This window comes from Martes martes (genome assembly GCF_963455335.1).
Source record: "Martes martes genome assembly, chromosome: 15".
Lineage (NCBI taxonomy): Eukaryota > Metazoa > Chordata > Mammalia > Carnivora > Mustelidae > Martes > Martes martes.
Window position 1 is genome coordinate 31116957 of NC_137903.1, and position 18819 is coordinate 31135775.

The 18819-nt window shown below is 33.2% G+C and overlaps 1 protein-coding gene across 2 annotated transcripts in view; it reads right to left on the reverse strand.

Annotated features, from left to right (window-relative positions):
- Positions 1-18443, reverse strand: part of PTPRC (protein tyrosine phosphatase receptor type C) — a 133143-nt gene extending 114700 nt beyond the window's left edge. Inside the window, exons 1-2 of one of the 2 annotated variants that reach the window (XM_080824960.1) lie at positions 18350-18443; positions 17660-17775 (exon numbers count right to left, since the gene is read on the reverse strand). In XM_080824960.1, coding sequence (XP_080681086.1) covers positions 17660-17732 — 73 coding nt within the window. In that variant the 5' untranslated portion in view covers positions 17733-17775; positions 18350-18443. Of the gene's footprint in view, positions 1-17659; positions 17776-17856; positions 17943-18349 lie in introns of those variants that run through there. The other variant, XM_080824959.1, reaches the window with a different exon arrangement.
- Positions 18444-18819: the final 376 nt, after the last annotated feature.

The window sequence follows — 18819 nt, forward strand, 5'->3', positions numbered from 1 at the left end:
AAACATAACCAACCTATTTGAGCTCTCAGCTCCCATTTTTTAACAACTAAACTTTCCTTGTGCACCTACCCTCCACACCACCGCCATGACGTTTATTTCTCCCAAAACCACGAGTGGGTAAACCTCCTTGGGGAATTTGTAGCAAGGTATGACAGAGTCACTCTGTGGTGCATATCCCAGTTCATCAGACCAACTCTCTGTTCAGTTATCAACTGCTAGACACAAATTCCCAATGTCCCTTTGTATCTCCTGTGCATACACTGTTTCTTTTCTTTCTTTCTTTTTTTTTGGGGGGGGTGGATTTTATTTATTTATTTGACAGACAGAGATCACAAGTAGGCAGGGAGGCAGGCAAAGAGAGAGTGGGGGAAGCAGGTTCCCTGCTGAGCAGAGAGCCTGATGTGGGGCTCGATCCCAGGACCCTGAGATCATGACCTGACCCGAAGGCAGAGGCTTAACCCACTGAGCCACCCAGGTGCCCCTGCATACACTGTTTCTGTAGGAGGCTCTCATCTTCTGTTGGCAGGTGTCTGGACCCACTTGGGGGAAAAATGTGGGTGGAGGAGAGAAAGAAGTGGAAGCAACAAAATCTGTTAATTTAAAACTGAGGATAATAGGAATCTATTTCTTCCCTGTGCAAAGGATAAAAGGATGTGACCTTTTTCACTATGAAATACTTCATATTTGTTCTAGAAAATCTTACCAGAAATCACTGCCCCACACAGTTAAAGTGGTCTTAGAAAGAAATATGCATAATGGACACTTAAGATTTGGAATGAGTCTCTATGATGACTAAATTGTCATTGTACCTTTCCGTACAACTGGTAAACACATAGATAATTCTTACATGAAAAAAATTTTTCCAATTACCTTGAAAACTTTAATATCATTTGTTAAGTCTTCCTAAACCTTTCTAATATTTAAGATTTCATTACTATTGTAAATTTCTTACTTGTGAATATTTCTGATTTTTTTTTTTTTTTTAAGTAGGCCCCATGCCCAACTTGGAGCCCAAAGTGGGGCTTGAACTCATGACACTGAGATCAAGACTTGAGCTAAGATAAAAAATTGAATGCTTAAACAAGTGAGCCATACTGGAGCCCCTGATCTTTTATTTTGTTTCCAAATTTTAAAGCTCCCTTTGGTCACTGTAACAAATATACAACAAACTTCAGGGAATAATGCTTAGAGAGTGTTTTCTAATGAAGCATCCAAGAGTTAACGTGTGGTCTAGAACAGCACAGTGTTACAGGTGGGTAAGTCCTAAAGAAATGATTTCAAATAAATTAGTATTTCTAAAGAAAGCTGGTGAGGGCTGGCAATTTTGTCTTCAAGAGACACTGATTGCCTGCAGACGTTTTTGTTGCTCGTCATGACTTGCAGGAGGAGAGGAGGGAGGTGATCTACTGCCTCCAGTTTGTAAAGGTTAGGGATACTGACATCCTTCAATGCACTTGAATGACTCATTTATCCAAGCCAACCTATAAATCAAGTCAAGGCTGAGAAGTTAAACTAAGTAATTAATTTCACTGAAAAAATCTCATTGAGGTTTAAGTAAGTTAAATAATTTATCGAACACTACCAAAGTCTAAGTCTACTGAAAAGGAATTAGTGATAGACGAAGGATTCAAAACTTGTCCCTGAATGTCCAATCTGAATCTCATTCCATTATATCAGGTAAACCTGATAAATGGGTAAAACCTCATGCTACACTGGGGGAATGCTGGACCACATTCCTTCATTTTCAGTAAAACATGGGGAAAGTCATTAAATGTTTCTGAGTTTCAGTTTTACATTTTTTATAAAACAGATGAGTTAAACTAGATGATTTCCAGTCTCCTTTTTCTCTAAAACTGTACTATTGTGTAATTACTGATGGCTTATATTATTGTGGTCTCTGAATTTCCAAATTCCCCTCCTCTTTCTTTAAAATGTCTTCTCTAGGAACACGAACCCAAATAAAGGCAGGAAATATTATTGCTACTTCGATAGAATCCTGCGTCTTGAACTATACTTGACTCTCAGTAAGTAGTGAAGAACATAATAAAATTTAAATGCATTAGCTAAAAATTAAAAAAAAAAAACTTCATTGTTTATTTTTTAATGTGAAGGCAAGTTTTTCTGGTCCTTTTATATCCTGTGTATATGTTAACTTATTTTGACTATATATCTGCAATACAAAGACTATAAAAATAAAAAAAAAATCTGTCATGTAAATAGCAGTGCTGTTAATTAACTCATTGAATGGGTTAATTAATTCACTGAAACCCACTGATATATTTTCTGAGATAAAATTCTCCAAAGTATTTATGGATCTGTAAATTCATTCTTAGCAATTTAAATATTATAGATAAGAAACATTGTTCTGTTTTTAAAATTTTTCATTTTTATACTCCTGTATTTAGAGGAACAGAGGGACCAAAGTTGTTTATTACCTGTTGTATTTTACAGACTGAAGAGTTCAGTAAGATCAATTGCTACAGTTGTAAAATAGGACAACAGACATTAAGAGAAAATGTATCCTTGTCCTCTCCTCACTGAAAACAAAACTAGTACTTGTAATTTGTGTGAATAAATTTTGGGGGTGCCATATAACTCCTAAATCCTAATTTCAAATTCTCTTTCATTATAAAACAAGAGAGAGAAATTTTAGATATCAGTGTTTCATTCCATTTTTTTCAATCAGAAGAAAATAAATTAAAATAAGGTATTTAAATAAAATTTAAATAAATTTTTTTACAGAAAAGAATTTTAATCTGGCCCATGCGCCATCATTATTGTTAACCTCTGGACATTTTAACAACATGCTGGTGGATCTTAAATCAATGAACATAGTAAAGGAAAACATCTGTGGTTCTAATATTTTTTAGACTGGCTCTTAATATTGTTTTCATACAAAATTAAAATGTATTTTAAAAACTAGCCAAAGAAATTCCCTAATCATGTAGTAAAACATTAGGCATGAAAATTATGTCAATTTTACTGACAAACATGAAGCATGTGTATCTGTTAGAGAAGATTATTAGAAAAGTCAGCGGAAGGAAATGTTTTCTTGGCCATCAAATCCAGATGTTCAGCTCATAAAATGGAGCCCTCAAGTGAAGGACAGGTTATGGTATCAGATATCTTTCAGAAGTGTTAATTCAAAGAAAAATCATGGATAAGGAAAGCCAGAATAAATTTTTAAATGAATCATGTTTTAGTTTTAAAGGAATTATAGAAATATATTCTAAATTAAATAAGGAATAGAATAGTGGATGAATTAAAATAAAAAGCACATCTTTTTTTTCCAGAAACACCATAATGTACATATTTTTTGTTTAAAATCTAAATTGGTCATAAAGGTCATATTTTAGCAAAAAAACAAGTAAACACTGTCTTTCATAAATTGACAAAACATATACCAGAACAAAGATTCTACAAAATCAAGGCATTGTAGATTGCACTGATTCTTCTCTTTAGTCTATTAGCTCTAACAAATACAGATCTTTGTAGGGTGACTTAGTTACAAAATAGGAATCTACATTGATGGTGGTTTGAACATTCTATATTTCTGTACTTTTGATTTCTAGATTAATATGCAAACTATTTCTTATTTCTTATATCAAGATTCCAACTCTTAAAGTAAAACACCAAAAGAGAAGCTAATTATAATAGTAATAACAGAACTCAAGCACTCCTGTATAGTTTTGCAGATGCTTAAAGAATGCAACCATCCCTTTATTATTCCATTTCATTCTACTTTAAGAAGTGATTTCTCATTCATTTTCTATGGCTACCCTATACTTAGAAATGTAAATATTAAAATTTAGTTTAAGAGAAGGCATTCTATTAAGGGTAACCAAGAAAAGACATTTTGGACTCTGAGCAAAATGCATTTTTTTTTCTTTTGGAAAATTGACTAATTCAGATAGATGAGAAAAATATGTATTGTCAGATTGATGTGAACAGAAAATGTCTTTGGTTTTACAGTGCTCTTGAAAAATAAAATGTGACAAAACTGGCACAAATTTTACATTTGACAACTAAAGATATTTTTATGATTCTTGCTTCCTTGTCTTTGAAGTACTCCTTATGTTGTATCTGACTTGTTCCACTTCCAGAATTTTGAGGTTCTACTTGCCTTTGATCTCCCACTAGCCGTTCTCTATAGTTCTTCCATCCTGCCTTCTAGCTGCCCTCAACATAAAACCACCTTCTATTCTTAGAACAGGGATAATTTTTTATTTCAAAGGCTTTGGTGACTTTCTGTTTTAGATCACCCTGAAAATATTTTTAATCTTCCTCTGTGTGAGAACCTCTCCTTCTTGAACCTGAAGATGGACTTGTGGGTTCCATTTGTTCTAAAGTTGCCATGTGGTATCACAGCTCTGCACATTGAAATGATACTGAATCCTTTCTTTTTCTTCTTTTTTTTTTTTTTTTTTAGATTGTAAGTTATTTCCATCATTCCAACGTTTATCCTCAAAGTAGGGGGCAGAGAAATAGTGACATTTTCTTGCATAATTGAGCTAACACATCTTAAAATGGATTACTTAGGTTTACTAGGCTTTTTATGTCCCTATTTACATACAGCTAGATTTTCTGCATTACAGCAAATTATGCTCTCTGACTCACTGATGTTAGTGCCTGCATACATGATTATCTATTTTCCACACACTAAAATGTTGTTTGCAATAAATGGATTCACTTTCTTTCATTCCTTCTCTCTGCCCCCCACCCTTCTCTTCCTCTCTCTTTGTCTCTCACACGCTTTGAGGCAGATGGGCTTAAACGATGGCTTTATATCCTTGTGAAAATGAAGCCAGGCAGGAAGAGAAAGCTGCACGACTTTCTCCCGTGCTGAGCCTTTTCAATATGAGTTCATTTTTGAGCTCATAGTAAACTACCCAAACATCTGATGTGCCCATTTTTTAACTTGAGCAAAATACCATAATAGAACAAATGTCAATAAGAGTTAGATTGCTTGTTCTTTGGGTTTAACCATAATTCTGTTTTCCTCTGTTCACACTGGTGACCGAGGTTTATCTGAACATTTATTTAATACTCCAAACCATTAGAAACAAAATATAGAAAGAAAGATAAGGCTGAACAGCACAATGCAGGTGAAGCATCTTAGTGCCAAGCACACGGGAGGAGCTCATTATTACTTTCCTTTCTTCACTCCTTCTTTCTCAATTGTAGTATTTAAAATTAGAATGAGAAAAATTAAGTTTAGCTATTCCCTTTTGGGATATTATAATCAGTAAGTTTTATGATAATATATCTGGAAACAAATTAACAACTTTACTGATATTAAAGATAAGTATAAGCTAGACTCCATAATGATTTGTATGTGTATACTTAAGTTAAATGAGATCACATTTATACAGTGTTGAAAACAGTGTCTGGCACATGGTAGCACTATTTTCCTTATTAACAATTCCTCTTATTAAATATATATATTTATATAAGCATATATATATGTATATACATATACAAACATATTCATAAACATAGATATATCCCCAAAAGGACAAATTTCGATTTGTAAGCTGTTTATCAAGGCTCTTTGGTCCTACCTAATATAAGCCTAAGTAATAACCAATTGTTTTTCAAATTTCTCAAAGAAATGAAAGATTCAAAATTTGGTTTAGAAATAAGCCTTTTATGAAATAATAAATGTTCAACAAACCTCCTAACCTGTCCGTGTATCAGCTTAAATAGGATCTTTAAAGATTTTTATCAATGTGCACCAAAACAAAATATACCAAACAAGGAATTCAACACAGTATTACCTTTTCAAGACATTTGCAATTAAATTAATAATTCATTAGCCTTTCAACATATTTTACACAAATTTTATTAAAATATTATTTTAAGTCATATCCCTTTTTTCGAATAGCTGAGCTAGCAAGGGAGATAAATATTATACACGTAAATATATATATATGTATATATATACACACACATATGTATATTTCTTATGAATATTGCTACAAATTATTTTCATAACTTACTTTTGTGCCAGTATTAAAGTTAAATAAGGATATTTGACAATAATTAGTATGTTTATAATCACTATTCAACCAACCTTTCAAAAGACACAAATTTGGACTTTTCTGTGAAATTGGCTGGATTCTCATTAAATCATCAGCTCTTTTTCTCATTATCCAAAGCAAATTTTTTTTCCTTTTCCACTTTGACTAACCCTTCTCACTTTTTCTTTTCCTAGTCCCTCTTCTTAACCCCTCCAAATATGACGTGTCCCAGGGCTCAGAATTAGATCCTCAGTTCCTTGGCTTTAAATTCCATCTCTATACAGTGACTTCCAAATGTCTGACTACAATCTAGTCCTAATGAGTCCCACACTCTTAATTCCAATCAATTTCTAATATCTCTAGTTGAACGTCTAATGAGAATTCAAACATTAATATGGATAAAACAGAACCCTTGATTTCCTACCCCAACTGGGGTGTTTCTCATCTTAATTGCTCATGAGGAAGAGATGAGGAGATGAGGCGTTCTATATAACTTCCTATTTTTCTTCCACACGGAAACTTCTCTTGATTCTATATACATCTGTCCTTTCTTTCCACCACCACGGTCAGCACCTAGTCCAGATACCACCCCTTTTCTCCTTTCCACTAATTCAACTGGCTCCTAACTTGTCTCCAGGTTATAACTCACTTCCAATCTATTCTCCCAGCAGCCAGAACAGTCTCTTTAACATGGATATAAGATTAGCTCATTCTCCATTTAAAACTTCCAAATAGCTTATTCTCTTTATGCTTAAGGTAAAAATCCAAATTCTTTCCATTTCCAACAAGGCCCTGTAGGACCTGCCCCTTCTACGTATCTCTTCAGCTTCACCACAAACCACTCAGCCTTTACCCACCATACTGCAAGCACCTGACCTCCTTTCCTTGCTTTGAACCCACCAAGTTTTTGCCTTTTTCTGAAGAAACTTTGCACCTGCCAGTTCTTCTTTACAAAAATCTTTACAACTCTTATCACCCAATATCAGCAGCCCAATGACACTACTTCTAAGAGGCCTTCTTTGATCACTGTTTAAAAGGCCAGTCGCTCCCCAATTTGGCCTGTCTCTATCATGTCACACTGTTTTATTTCACAGCACTTATCAATATCTGAAACTTTCTCAGTTATTTACTTGGTTTCATTATCTCTTTTACTAAGATTAAGCTCCTTGAAAGTTGGTACCTTTTCTGTTTTATTTACCACTGTGTCAGCACTTAGAATAGTTCCTAACACATAATAGGTATTCTATTTTAAAAATTGCTAAGTCAATGAGTAAATTATCTCATTTAATAGCTACTGCTATTGTTCCCATTGTACAGATAAGGAAACTGAGGATTTAAAAGGTAATGTTTCCAATTGGCCAGCTCAGAATGGAATCCAGGCAACATTTCAAAGACTGATTTCTTAAGCACATTAAAGGTCAGACTGGTTTGAATCCAAGATTGAATCCAATATTTCTAGTATTATTTCTTTAAATTATTTTCATCAGCTCCCTGGCCCTTTTCTTTCACTTATCTACCTCCTACATATCATCACTCCCTCCCACAGTCAATGCTTTGAACTGGTATCTTCTGCTTCTTTTTCTTAGCTACTATGTACTTTGAACATACCTAAAGCTTCCATCAGTAAATTCAGAAAATAAAAACATGGTCACTAAAGAAATAGAAAGACTTAGGGCTTATTAGGGCATAAGTTAAAAATCTTAGGTTAGAAACTAAAAAAGGGATTTGGAAACCGGAGTCTAAGAACTCAAGGTAGAATACTTGACCTAAGTTATTTCATTGACAGCCCACATTTATCACAGTAACCAAACAATAAACATATTTTCTTATTCTTTCCTCTCCCTTGAGTTTTAGCCAACCTGTCCCTGGAGTAGAAACTATAAGACAGCTCTACCAGATTCATTTAGTATGTCTCTTGGATAACCATAAAAAGCTTATCTGGTGTCTACACTTCCTGGAATAAGATGAGAACCTCATGTGTTTTCCATGATCAAAGTGTTTAACAAAGGTCAAGTTACTTCCCTTGCACTTCAAAAACAAAAAAAATTCTAGATACTTTGGTAAATTATTCAATGGCTTTCACTTTATGTAATATAAAAAACACATTAGTTTGGGGAAAATCCATTCTTTCCATCATATCACTCACCTCCAGACAGACTCAGTGCTGTACCTTCTAAAGCTCCATTTCAAGATGATGGCAACATTACTTTTGTATTATTAATGCAGCATCAACTTTCATAGTAAATACAATCAAAGATGTCTTTTGTTTTTTAACAAGAGACAAAATCTTAGGTGACTTGGATCTTGCTAAAGATGTTGAAGTGGTTGGGTGTCCCGTGTTTTACCTATGTAGCTAAATAAACTGCATGGGGCTGAAATGTATGTTTCACACAAATGACCTCTGAGACACTACCAACCACCCTGCAGTATTGGTGTGATTTGCCTACCATCAAATAATCATGTCCTCAATTACCTGGTCACTAGACTAACCACAAAAGAAGTCTGAGTAACCCAGTTGAAAAAGAATGGACCAAGAATCAGACTGACCCAGGATGAAATATCAGCCCTTATTAGCTGATAACCTTGGAAAACTGTTATGAAAGATCACCAAAATAATTTAAGGATTTATTTGCCTGCTGTGCACATGTGTATGTTTTAACATGTCTCTCCAAATAAAGCTTTTATTTTCAGACTAAATCACAAAGCAAACAAATCAAAGAGAATTGGGACTTTTGTCTAGTTTGTCTTCACATCTACCACCTTTATTTATTAAATATCTAATAATAACCTACACAACTCAGTGGCAGATTCAGAACTTCTATAACTGGAAGCCTACAGAAGAAAATCTAGTTAAAACAGGGGCCTAGATGTTGTCTGGTAAGAACAGAGTTTTTATTTAAAGAGTATATTATATGCAGATTTTAAATAATAATTTTTTAGTCTATAATTTGTAAAGATTGGGAAAACAATTAATCATCTGTTGCAAGGTATATTATTACTTTGAGGAGAAACTTATGGAGAAATTAGAAGATTTAAAACCCCATCTCCAAGCAGCCACTGCCACAATGAGAGTATAGACTTCCCAAGGCTAGGCATAGAATATGGCATTCCCAGCTGAAGGTACAGGGAAAGTACTCATAAAATATTTGTCCATGATATGAATTAATGAATGAGTAAATAAACAGATTTAGCTAGACTGGTGAAATAAAAAATTCAGAAAGTTTTTAGTGATGGGTTTCGAGAATCCGTGAGATTTTTATTTTCCTATTTATTGATTTCTGTGTTTCTCAAGTTGCCTAGAATAATCATGGTTCACTTAGAGAAAAAAATGCAATGTGCAATTCTACAAATAGCACTTAATCATTTTACACAGAGAACATAATCAAAACAGAGATAGAAGACAAGAGGGAAAGAAAAAGGGTGAGCAAGGATTTTAAGCAATTTTTTCTTCCTTCTACTTCCTGATCTTTCCCATCATGTAGAAATTTTACTATACATACTGTAATAATGGCAACAAAAAGATTTAAAATTGTTTTTGTGGGTTGTTAAGTGCTTTCTTCATGCAAGGCTAGATTATACTGACACCTATCCATTCATTTAACAAACAAGTTTCAAGGACCTGCAGGGACTCACTGATAAATAAGCAGAGACCAATGATGATCTACACAAGCTCACCAACTATATGAGAGAAAGCCAGATAAAGAGATCTCCAAGAGGGTTATTCATGGGATCATCACAGCAGACGAGCACCTGCCCAGTGTGAAAGGACTGGAAGCAGGGAACAAGCAAGAGGGCTGCCCATTGGAAGTGACCTTGAACTATAGTTTAAAGAGCATTATAATTTGCTCAGTTTAAAAAAAAAAAAAAAAAAAAAAGGTGGAGGGAAGAAGAAACAGCCTGGTCAGCAGTTTGAAGAAGAAAAGAAAACGTTATATTTTTAGGAAAATGCAAGTTACAACAGGAGTATACAGCTGACCTTTGAACAACACTGGTTTGAACTGTGCAGGTCTACTTCTGATGTGGACTTTTTCTGATAAATACAGTACTATTGATTTTTTTTCCTCGTGATTTTCTTAACATTTCTTTTCTTGAGTTTATTTTATCATAAGAATACAATATATAATACGTATGATATAAAAAATATGCATTAATCAACTTTTTATGTTATCAGGAAGTCTTACAGTCAATAGTAGACTATTAGTAGTTAAATTCTTGGGGAATCAAAAGTTATACATAGACTTTTGGCTGTGTGGGGCATCAGTCTCTCTAATCTCCATTGTTTAAGGATCAACTGTATAGTACATGTCACAAAGTTACAGATAAAGCTATAAAAATGGTAGGATTAAATTAAAGCTGTGTATACCATGCTAATAGCTTTATTTTTTCTAAATGCAGAGACAAAATTAGGATGACTTGACACCTTATTTTGATCTCACCTACTATGTATATTGAAAACATTAATTAGTCTCTCTAATTTTTGCTGTACCAATCAGTAAGAAGTTGGCATAAGGTGTATAAGCTAATAAGAAGAATGCTACACAAATGAATGAGAGTTAAAATGCGATTCTAGACTAAACAGCAGTCTTGTAAGTATTTCTGAAGTTTCTATTGGGTACTCGAGAAATAATCAAAACACTTGAAATCTCAAAATGGAGCTCTCAATCATAAAATGATTGTTAATGATAGATATATCAGCATAATATAAATATGAAAATATCTAATACTGCCAAACTTAAGATTTGATGGAAGTAAACAATTACATTAGATCAATTACATTTTGTGTAATATTGAAATGCAAATAAAAAAAGAAAAAGAAAGAAAGAAGCAATGGCTAAAACTGTGCAGAAGTAATGCTGTTTCTGGCTAAATAGAAGAATTAAAACCTTTTTAGGAAATTTAGATCTGTATTATTTGACCAAAAAAAATTCACGTAGAAATATAATAACCATAAAGGAAAATTATCAGAGGCATAAGTCTATAATCAGTAAAATTGGATGTGGATAAAAAAATTGATTCATGAATTTAATATTAACTATAAAAATTTAATGAAAAGTCATGCTACTGGACGTTAGTTCAATAAAATTCTTTTAATGAAAAAACTGGTAATGATTTAATCAGGTTTTATAAAAAATGCTCAGGGAATTAATTTTGCTTAATGAGTTTGCTTTGTTTTGTTTTGTTTTCTGTGAAAGCAGTTCTCAAGGAAAACTCATAAATATAGGTATATTCTAATGAAAGCTTATTTTCTTAAACATCCTTGGGATCAAAATCATGGGATCAGTATATTCTCTATCCAATAGGGAGTCACTGAACGAAGATTATACAAAGGTAAATTTTGCCTTTTACAGAGATTATCCTAGTAGAAGTAGGTAGGAACACACTAGGGATTGAAGGGAAGTAAAATTGCAGGCTATTGTCACAATAAGAAAATGTAAGAATCTCTAGCAAAAAGTTGGATTTACAAACTATTTAAGAGGTGACATCCAGAGTAGCCTGAAAAAATCCCTAAAACAGGATGGAAAGTTCAAAGAATTCAAAGATCTCCAAGGGTTTATTCCTTTACCTCATAGCCTTAAACTGTATCTCCTCTGAGCCACTCAAGGGAAGAGATATAATTTGGAATCCTGTGTCAATAATAAACAGCTACTGCTGTTGATTTTATGGGATCATGTAAATACAATATGTAACTCTGCAGGACATCTCATAGTTTTCAAAGCATTTCACAAATATTCTCAATTTTAATGCTTACAGCACTTTATAAATGAGGACACTGTGTATCAGAGATGGAAAGTGATTTGAATTGAGATCATACAATTCATCGAATTCAATTTTTAAAATGCTTCTTGATCTAAATGCCATCTTCAACACAGAATGGCACCTAACTCATTTCCTATGATGCTTAGTGATGCTTTTATCACTAAACAAATTACTGGGTTTTTTTTTTTTTCTTTAAATGGAGATATTTAAAATATAGTAACCACACTTTATTGCCATGATTTCCACCCTTTGCTATCATCTCTTAACATCATTATTATTTGTATAGGATTCTCTAATCTATTTTCCATGACTATCAGGACAATTAATTATTACTAATATTTACAATGCAGAGTTTCTTCTAGCACATCAATGCTTTTTGTTATGTTTGCTAGAGTAGCTGTTCATTTTCTAATACATATGTGTTGATGCTGAGTTGCCCTTAGTTCTTGATTTGTGCTCCACTATTAGCAGATCACCTCTTTTGAAGGCTGATGATTTTCCTGCAATTGTTCACATTTTGGTGGGAAGTAGTTTTTAAATATATGAATGGCAATCATTTTCATTGAAATATCATTGCATGTAGTTATAATTTTATTACACATGCAGTATATATAGGAGAAATTGAAGTTTTAGTAAAATAACTTTTTCATTTCAGGTATTTGTGGCTCATGTTTAGTAGGAAATAAATGTTGAATCTTTAAACACTGTGTATATATAGCTAAGTACCATGAAAGATGTTAAAGTTGTTTGAGTGGGTCTTCAGTAAAGAATCTAGTAAAAACATTGATAGTCTTACTGATTATTTTTTCAGAGGTCAATCAGTTAAAGATATGAACGCACATGGAAGGTGCTTATGTAGTTCACTAACACTGACTTTATGTGTATTTATGCCAAAGTTCTGTTTCTTTATCTTTTCTTGTTTTTCTTGTTATTCCTGAACCCACAATACTCTGCTTACAGTAGTCATCCCCCAGACTCTTGACAGACTGAAATTGAGGTAGCACCTGGACATATAAAAATGAATGCAAATTTAAAATTTTAAGCAATGATTAGATATTTCTCATCCAAATGTCGGTTATGGCTTGTATATAAAATATGTCTATAGAGTTCAGTATTATATAGAAATAGATATCACATCATATGGCTAAATGAATAGTTTGCAATATTTCATTTTTTTCCCTCATTCTTCCCTACAGAGTATTATCTTTATGTATATAAAATTTATAGCAATGATCCTTTAATGATAGGCAAATAGTATAGAGTTGGGTATCTCATACTGACACAGTTATTAAGACTAGACTGAAATTAAGTTTAAAGTGAGATTAAGTTTAATTTCCATTCCAATTTTCTCCTGTGCAAATATTCCCATAAATTTATAAGATGACTGAAAAAGATCAAAGGTGTTCGGTGATGACAAATTTCTTTCTCTGCACCAAGGTGACTTACACATACATGATCTGATCAGAAAACTGTGTGTGTGTTAACACTGTGCTTTCATCTACAAAATTAATCAAACTAATTATAAATCTCTGCTTTTTACCTACTCAAACTAAAATTCATTATCATGTTATCTTAGTAAGAAATGCTGCCCAAACTCCCAACTAACTTCCTATGTGCCCAGATTGCAGTGCATAGAGTGAGCCCTTGAAAGCCGTCCCACAACACTACCAGTGTCCATGACTCTATCTGCAAGGACTGGACCTGATTCCATGGGTTTTTGTCCCCATGGTAGATAAGTATCTCCTCTCCCACCTGATTCCTTACTTCTCCTCCTACAGTCATCTCTATCTGAAGAACAAAATTAACCCACCAAATGAAATGCCATTACTAAAAATGTCCAAGAGTAGGCCAAGAAGTATTTAGGAATAACATTCTTGAGCTATGGATTTTTAAGAAATTAGAAGGTGTTCCAGATAAGAGGGAAAATAGGGAGATGAATGAAGGAAATAGCAAAATAATAATGATAATAATCAAATTTTTAAAAATCAAAACCTATAAAAATCCAGATTCAAAATGATTTTATTTAACCTTGATGACATTGTCTAACTTCCTCTATCCTTCTGCTCGCTATTTTTTTTTTTTTGCTCATTTCTCTCTTCCTTGGTCCCTTGTTTTGGAATTTTTTTTTTTTTTTGTATTCTTCCTCTTTCTCCTTCATTATTATAATCTTTGGTCTTTTCAAAAAACATCCATAACTTTTTTAGTGTCTGGTAAGAAATCAGGTACAGATGATACAGAAGAAGGCATAAGACATAGTTTGTGCTTATATGCCAGTTACAATGGAAGTAATTGTAATCACTGATTGGTAAATAATAATATTAATACCCCCAACAAAAAAATTGAAATAGTATGTGAAAAAATGCCACGGAAAGTTGGCAAAACACGTACAATTTCAGGAGAGAGATTTTGTGGCATGAGTGACCGAAGAAAACATTCAAGAGGAAATAGGACTTGCACAGAGCCTTCCAGGTCCTGAGGAAGTATAGATGAGTGAAACAGAGTGTTGAAACTGCCTCCTGTGGGTTAATGAATCATACAAAAAAAAAAAAAAAAAAAAAGACAAAACACTCTCTGCCCAGCTCCAGGCCCAAGTCCAGGCCTAGCTCCTAGGTCACTGAACTCAGCTGCTCTGACGAGGAGTTTAGCTTGTATACCAAAGACAATAAGAAGATATCAGAGGGTGTTTTCTTCCTTTCATTTTATACTTTTAAGGTGTAGAATATAGACAGAAATGGATGAGACTGCAGATAGATGAGGAAACTATAATACTCCAAGCAAAAAGTGATAAAGGCATGAATTAAGATGATGTCAATGGAGATGAAGAAGGGGAAAAGATTTTAGAGATCATTAAAAAGTAAAATTATGAGACTTGAGGAGCATTTAAATGTATTTCAGATTTTTTTTCTTTTTCTTTCCCTTTTTTTTTCCCCCCCCCTCGGAGGAATGAGTCTGGAGATGGGAAATCAGGATCATCAATACTTAGCAGGTAATGATATCGAACTCTGAGCACAGAAAACAAGGAAAAAAGAATAAAACTGGCCAAGGATTAAAGCCCATAAAACCCTCATGTTTAAAAGTAGACAAATATGAAGAACCAGAAGACAGATAAGTAGATATGTGTATGTGTGTATTTTATGATTCACAGATACACACTAGAATAGATATGTGTTTGTATATCAGTATATAAGTACCCCAGAACAGAGAAAAGACCTAGCTCAGACTAACCACACTGCCCTTCTACTTACTTATATAGAACAAGATAGGAATAGGAAAGATAGACCCCTAAGTCCACCTTACCCTTTCCCTCCCCCCATCAAAAAAATGCATTTCAAATTCTAGCAAGGATAAGGATCACAGGCAGATTTTTATAAAAAATAAATACTTGTACAAGATTCATAAAAAATAACGTTCATATCCTTAAATCTCTAAATTGTGAAGTATTTAGAACTTAGTAAGGTTGCTTATTAAATTCAATTCATAATTTACACTGAAAGTGTGAGATGTGCAAGCATAGTACATGTTTATAATGTGAAATATTTATTTTAGTGTAGCTGGGAAAATGGAGAATTATGAGCAGGAAATGAATCTAAACTGTTATGACTCATAACTCACATAATATAACTTGTATACCCTAGCTGGTATGTTATAGACTGATAGATTTGCCTAGCTTTACACCTTTTTTAGAGTTAGAAAACACTCATCTCTACCTGAATTCTAAAAACAATCATCATTCTCTAGAATTATTTAGAAATGTTCAACAAAGTTTTCCAGTTATCATGGCAAAGAGGCACAGAGATTACAAACTTTTGCGTAAAACCCAACACAGCATTGTTGCCTTGGCAAAGCTTTGTTTTGCCTTGCCAGTATTTTTATTTTAGGTATTAAATAACACATCTGAGTTGTGCATATATTTATCTATTAATTGATGTCTCTCTACATTTGGCTCTGGTTTTTTATTCCCTTAAAGTACACAATATAAATTTGAGCATACTTCCTATGCTCACTGAACTCAATTGTAACACATTAAAATCAAGCATACAATCAAACTCATTAGTCATGAATCACAAAATGTCTCTCCGAACTTAAAAGGATGGTATGTAAGATTTGTAGACACAGATAATTATACTTATATGTTAAATAAGGTTTGCAGACACAGATAATTAGATTCTTTTGTTTTTTCCAAAAATATGTATACATTTCAATGCCTTTTAGAAAAAGTATTAGCTCTTGATATTTGTACAAACAAGTGTAGAAAAACTTCATCCTTCAAAATAAATCTATGTATACCTATCCATTTATTTAGGACAAATTGTTCAGCACGATTGATTTAAACGTTTCTGGATAATTTTATATTTTTATTTTGATCATAAATTGAAAGAAATTTCTTATGGTAAAAATCCCTAATAGAGTGAGTTGAAATTTTTATGGTGATTTGTTCTGTGTCCTACAAAATACTTCAGTGTTTCTTTGTGCTTATTTAAAAATGCTTTGCAACAGTTCTTAAGTGGGAATTTTTAATGAATATTCACTCTGATTTATGATAATATACATAGTATCACCTGGTTAAAATCATTATTCATTATAATTTGGTCTTGGTCATGATAACTAACTTTATAGAAAAGGTAACTTGAAAAACATTTTCTATATTAAGACAAAATGTTTCTCTATAAACAAATTTTAACCCATCTTTGCAGTTAAAAACAAAACAGTATCTTACAATGCTTTCCACTCTTCTTGGTTACAGGAAATATCAACTGACAATGTAACAAGCTCTAGAGGTAGCTACTACCCTACCTTCTAGAGGAAAGAAGAGTGGTGGAAAGTCAAAAGCAGATTTCAGAGTTACTTCCAGTAAGCGACACTTTCAAAAACATTTTTTTTGCCTTTTTTAAAAACTTATTTGAAATGTCTACAAAAATGCCATTTTCAATATCCTTTCAATAATGAATTATAGCTTTTAGATACTACATAAGGAGTAATATTAAATATCAATTTATTAGTTACATTTAACAATCAGCCGAGATGCACTCATGACCCAAACTGAAACTGTTTAATAAATGTCCATTAAATAGACAATAAACATGCCAAGATCTTCAAATTAAATGAGTACTTGAGATTCCCCATTACATTTTCCTATAGAATACAGCATTTGCATGACTCTTAAGAATTTAAGCATTTTTAATCTCATCAAGGCTCTAATATTTACCCACACCCAGGAAGGGCGGTGGCCCCGTAAAAATTTCCGAAGCAAATGAACATTAAAACTATTAGGAGGAAACCAAAAACTTGTTTTAAAGTACATTCTGTGCTAAGAATATGCATAAAATTAATATTTTGTAAATTCCCAAGTGTATTATTTTAAGCTACCATATAGCTAAGTATTTAATAAAACTATTTCAGTAGTAATTAAATTTTGAGGAAGCAAACTCCTGTTTAAGAAAGAAGAGTGACTTACATGCAACCAAAGCCATATTATGACTTTAAAAAAATCTTTTGTTAAAAGGATGAAAATTCACTTACTTTGACATTAAGATTTCCTCAGACTTTCATAAACTTATACTCACGTATTTGAGGGTTAAGTAACAACATTGCTTTTGTAATATCCTTGAATAGTTCGTAAACAAAGATACGGATAGACAATGTTCCTTTTAAATTGTGATATTTTTTTTCCCCAAAACATTTATGCTTTTTCAAACAGTAACAATGTATTCTGTCACATAGCAAGACTTGTCTCTCTGAACTACAATAGCGTTGATCATTTTAGAGTGAGCTTCCTCATTTCCAATCACCAATACTTAACTTATTTTTATGTCTACTTCAAACCCATGTCTCTCCATAAGGAAAAAATATTACTAAGAATACATTAACATACTTGTACTTACCGGTAACAAACACTCCTGCATCCAGAAAGGCAAAGGCAAGCGCCCAAAGTTTAAGCCACAAGTACATGGTCATATCTGGAAATCAGCCGTATTCCTATGAAACAGCATGCGTCCTTCTGAAAGGCAAAATAATAGTTATCTCTGCAAAAGGTTTTCTTTGTGAAATTGAGTCAAAAATAAAAGAAATGAATGCATACTCTTTGCTGTTGTCTTATCACACAGGGAGCAATTTCCTCCTCTGTTACCCTAAGAACAAACCACTCTGGTAGCTACAGAAACTGGTAGGTAGTGATGTCAGATTCGGTTTTACTAACTTCTCCAAAAATACTGTCAAGAATCCTCTTTGCAGGAAGTCAAGAAAGTTGTTCAAAGTCAGTGCAAAAGTATCTTACTTCCTTAATTCAAGTAATTAGGCCAAGTTAGTAGGCCTTTTAAAAGATTTTTTCCTTCAAGGAAGATGTTTTCTAAAGCTTTAAATAATATTCCCTTACAATATTCGTTACAACTTAAAAAAAAAAAAAAGTCATATCCCCATCCCCCCAAAATCAATAATTCTCTCACCTAAGAGATGATAAAACAGATCCAGGGTGGGTAATAAAAAATGGGGTTGGCAAGATGACACAAGGATTGGATTAGTAGAAAATACCTGTATTTGATTCAAAATGACCAAAGGAGCAAGTAAACAATTACCTATCTGGTTATTTTTGGCAACCAGTATCATTTACTAGGCAGACATTCAAACCCCACCAATACAACAGTTTTAGCAGTCAAACCCATTTTCTATGCGAAAGCACTCTCAGAAAGCTTAACAGCTTTGCCCCAGATCTTTCACAGATATCCTCGTGGGGCTACCAATGGAATCAGAAAGTCACGTCTACAGCAGCAAATCCTGCTTCAAAAAAATGCTTCTGTGACTTGAGAGGCCTTTAGGCTGTTGATGAGGGAATGAAGAGCAATGAAATCGAGAGCTGGGAGGTTTTTGCTGGTTTTGTTGTTGTTTTTACAAAGCTAACCTTTCTTTTTTCCTCCTCAGCAATACACTCCCAATCTTTTTGATTAAAAGACAGTAAATTAATATACAGCCTTCTTCATGATTCTGATGGTGTTCTTAGCAAGTCCATCAATTTGGAAAATGCATACTGGCAAAAAGCTACATTGAA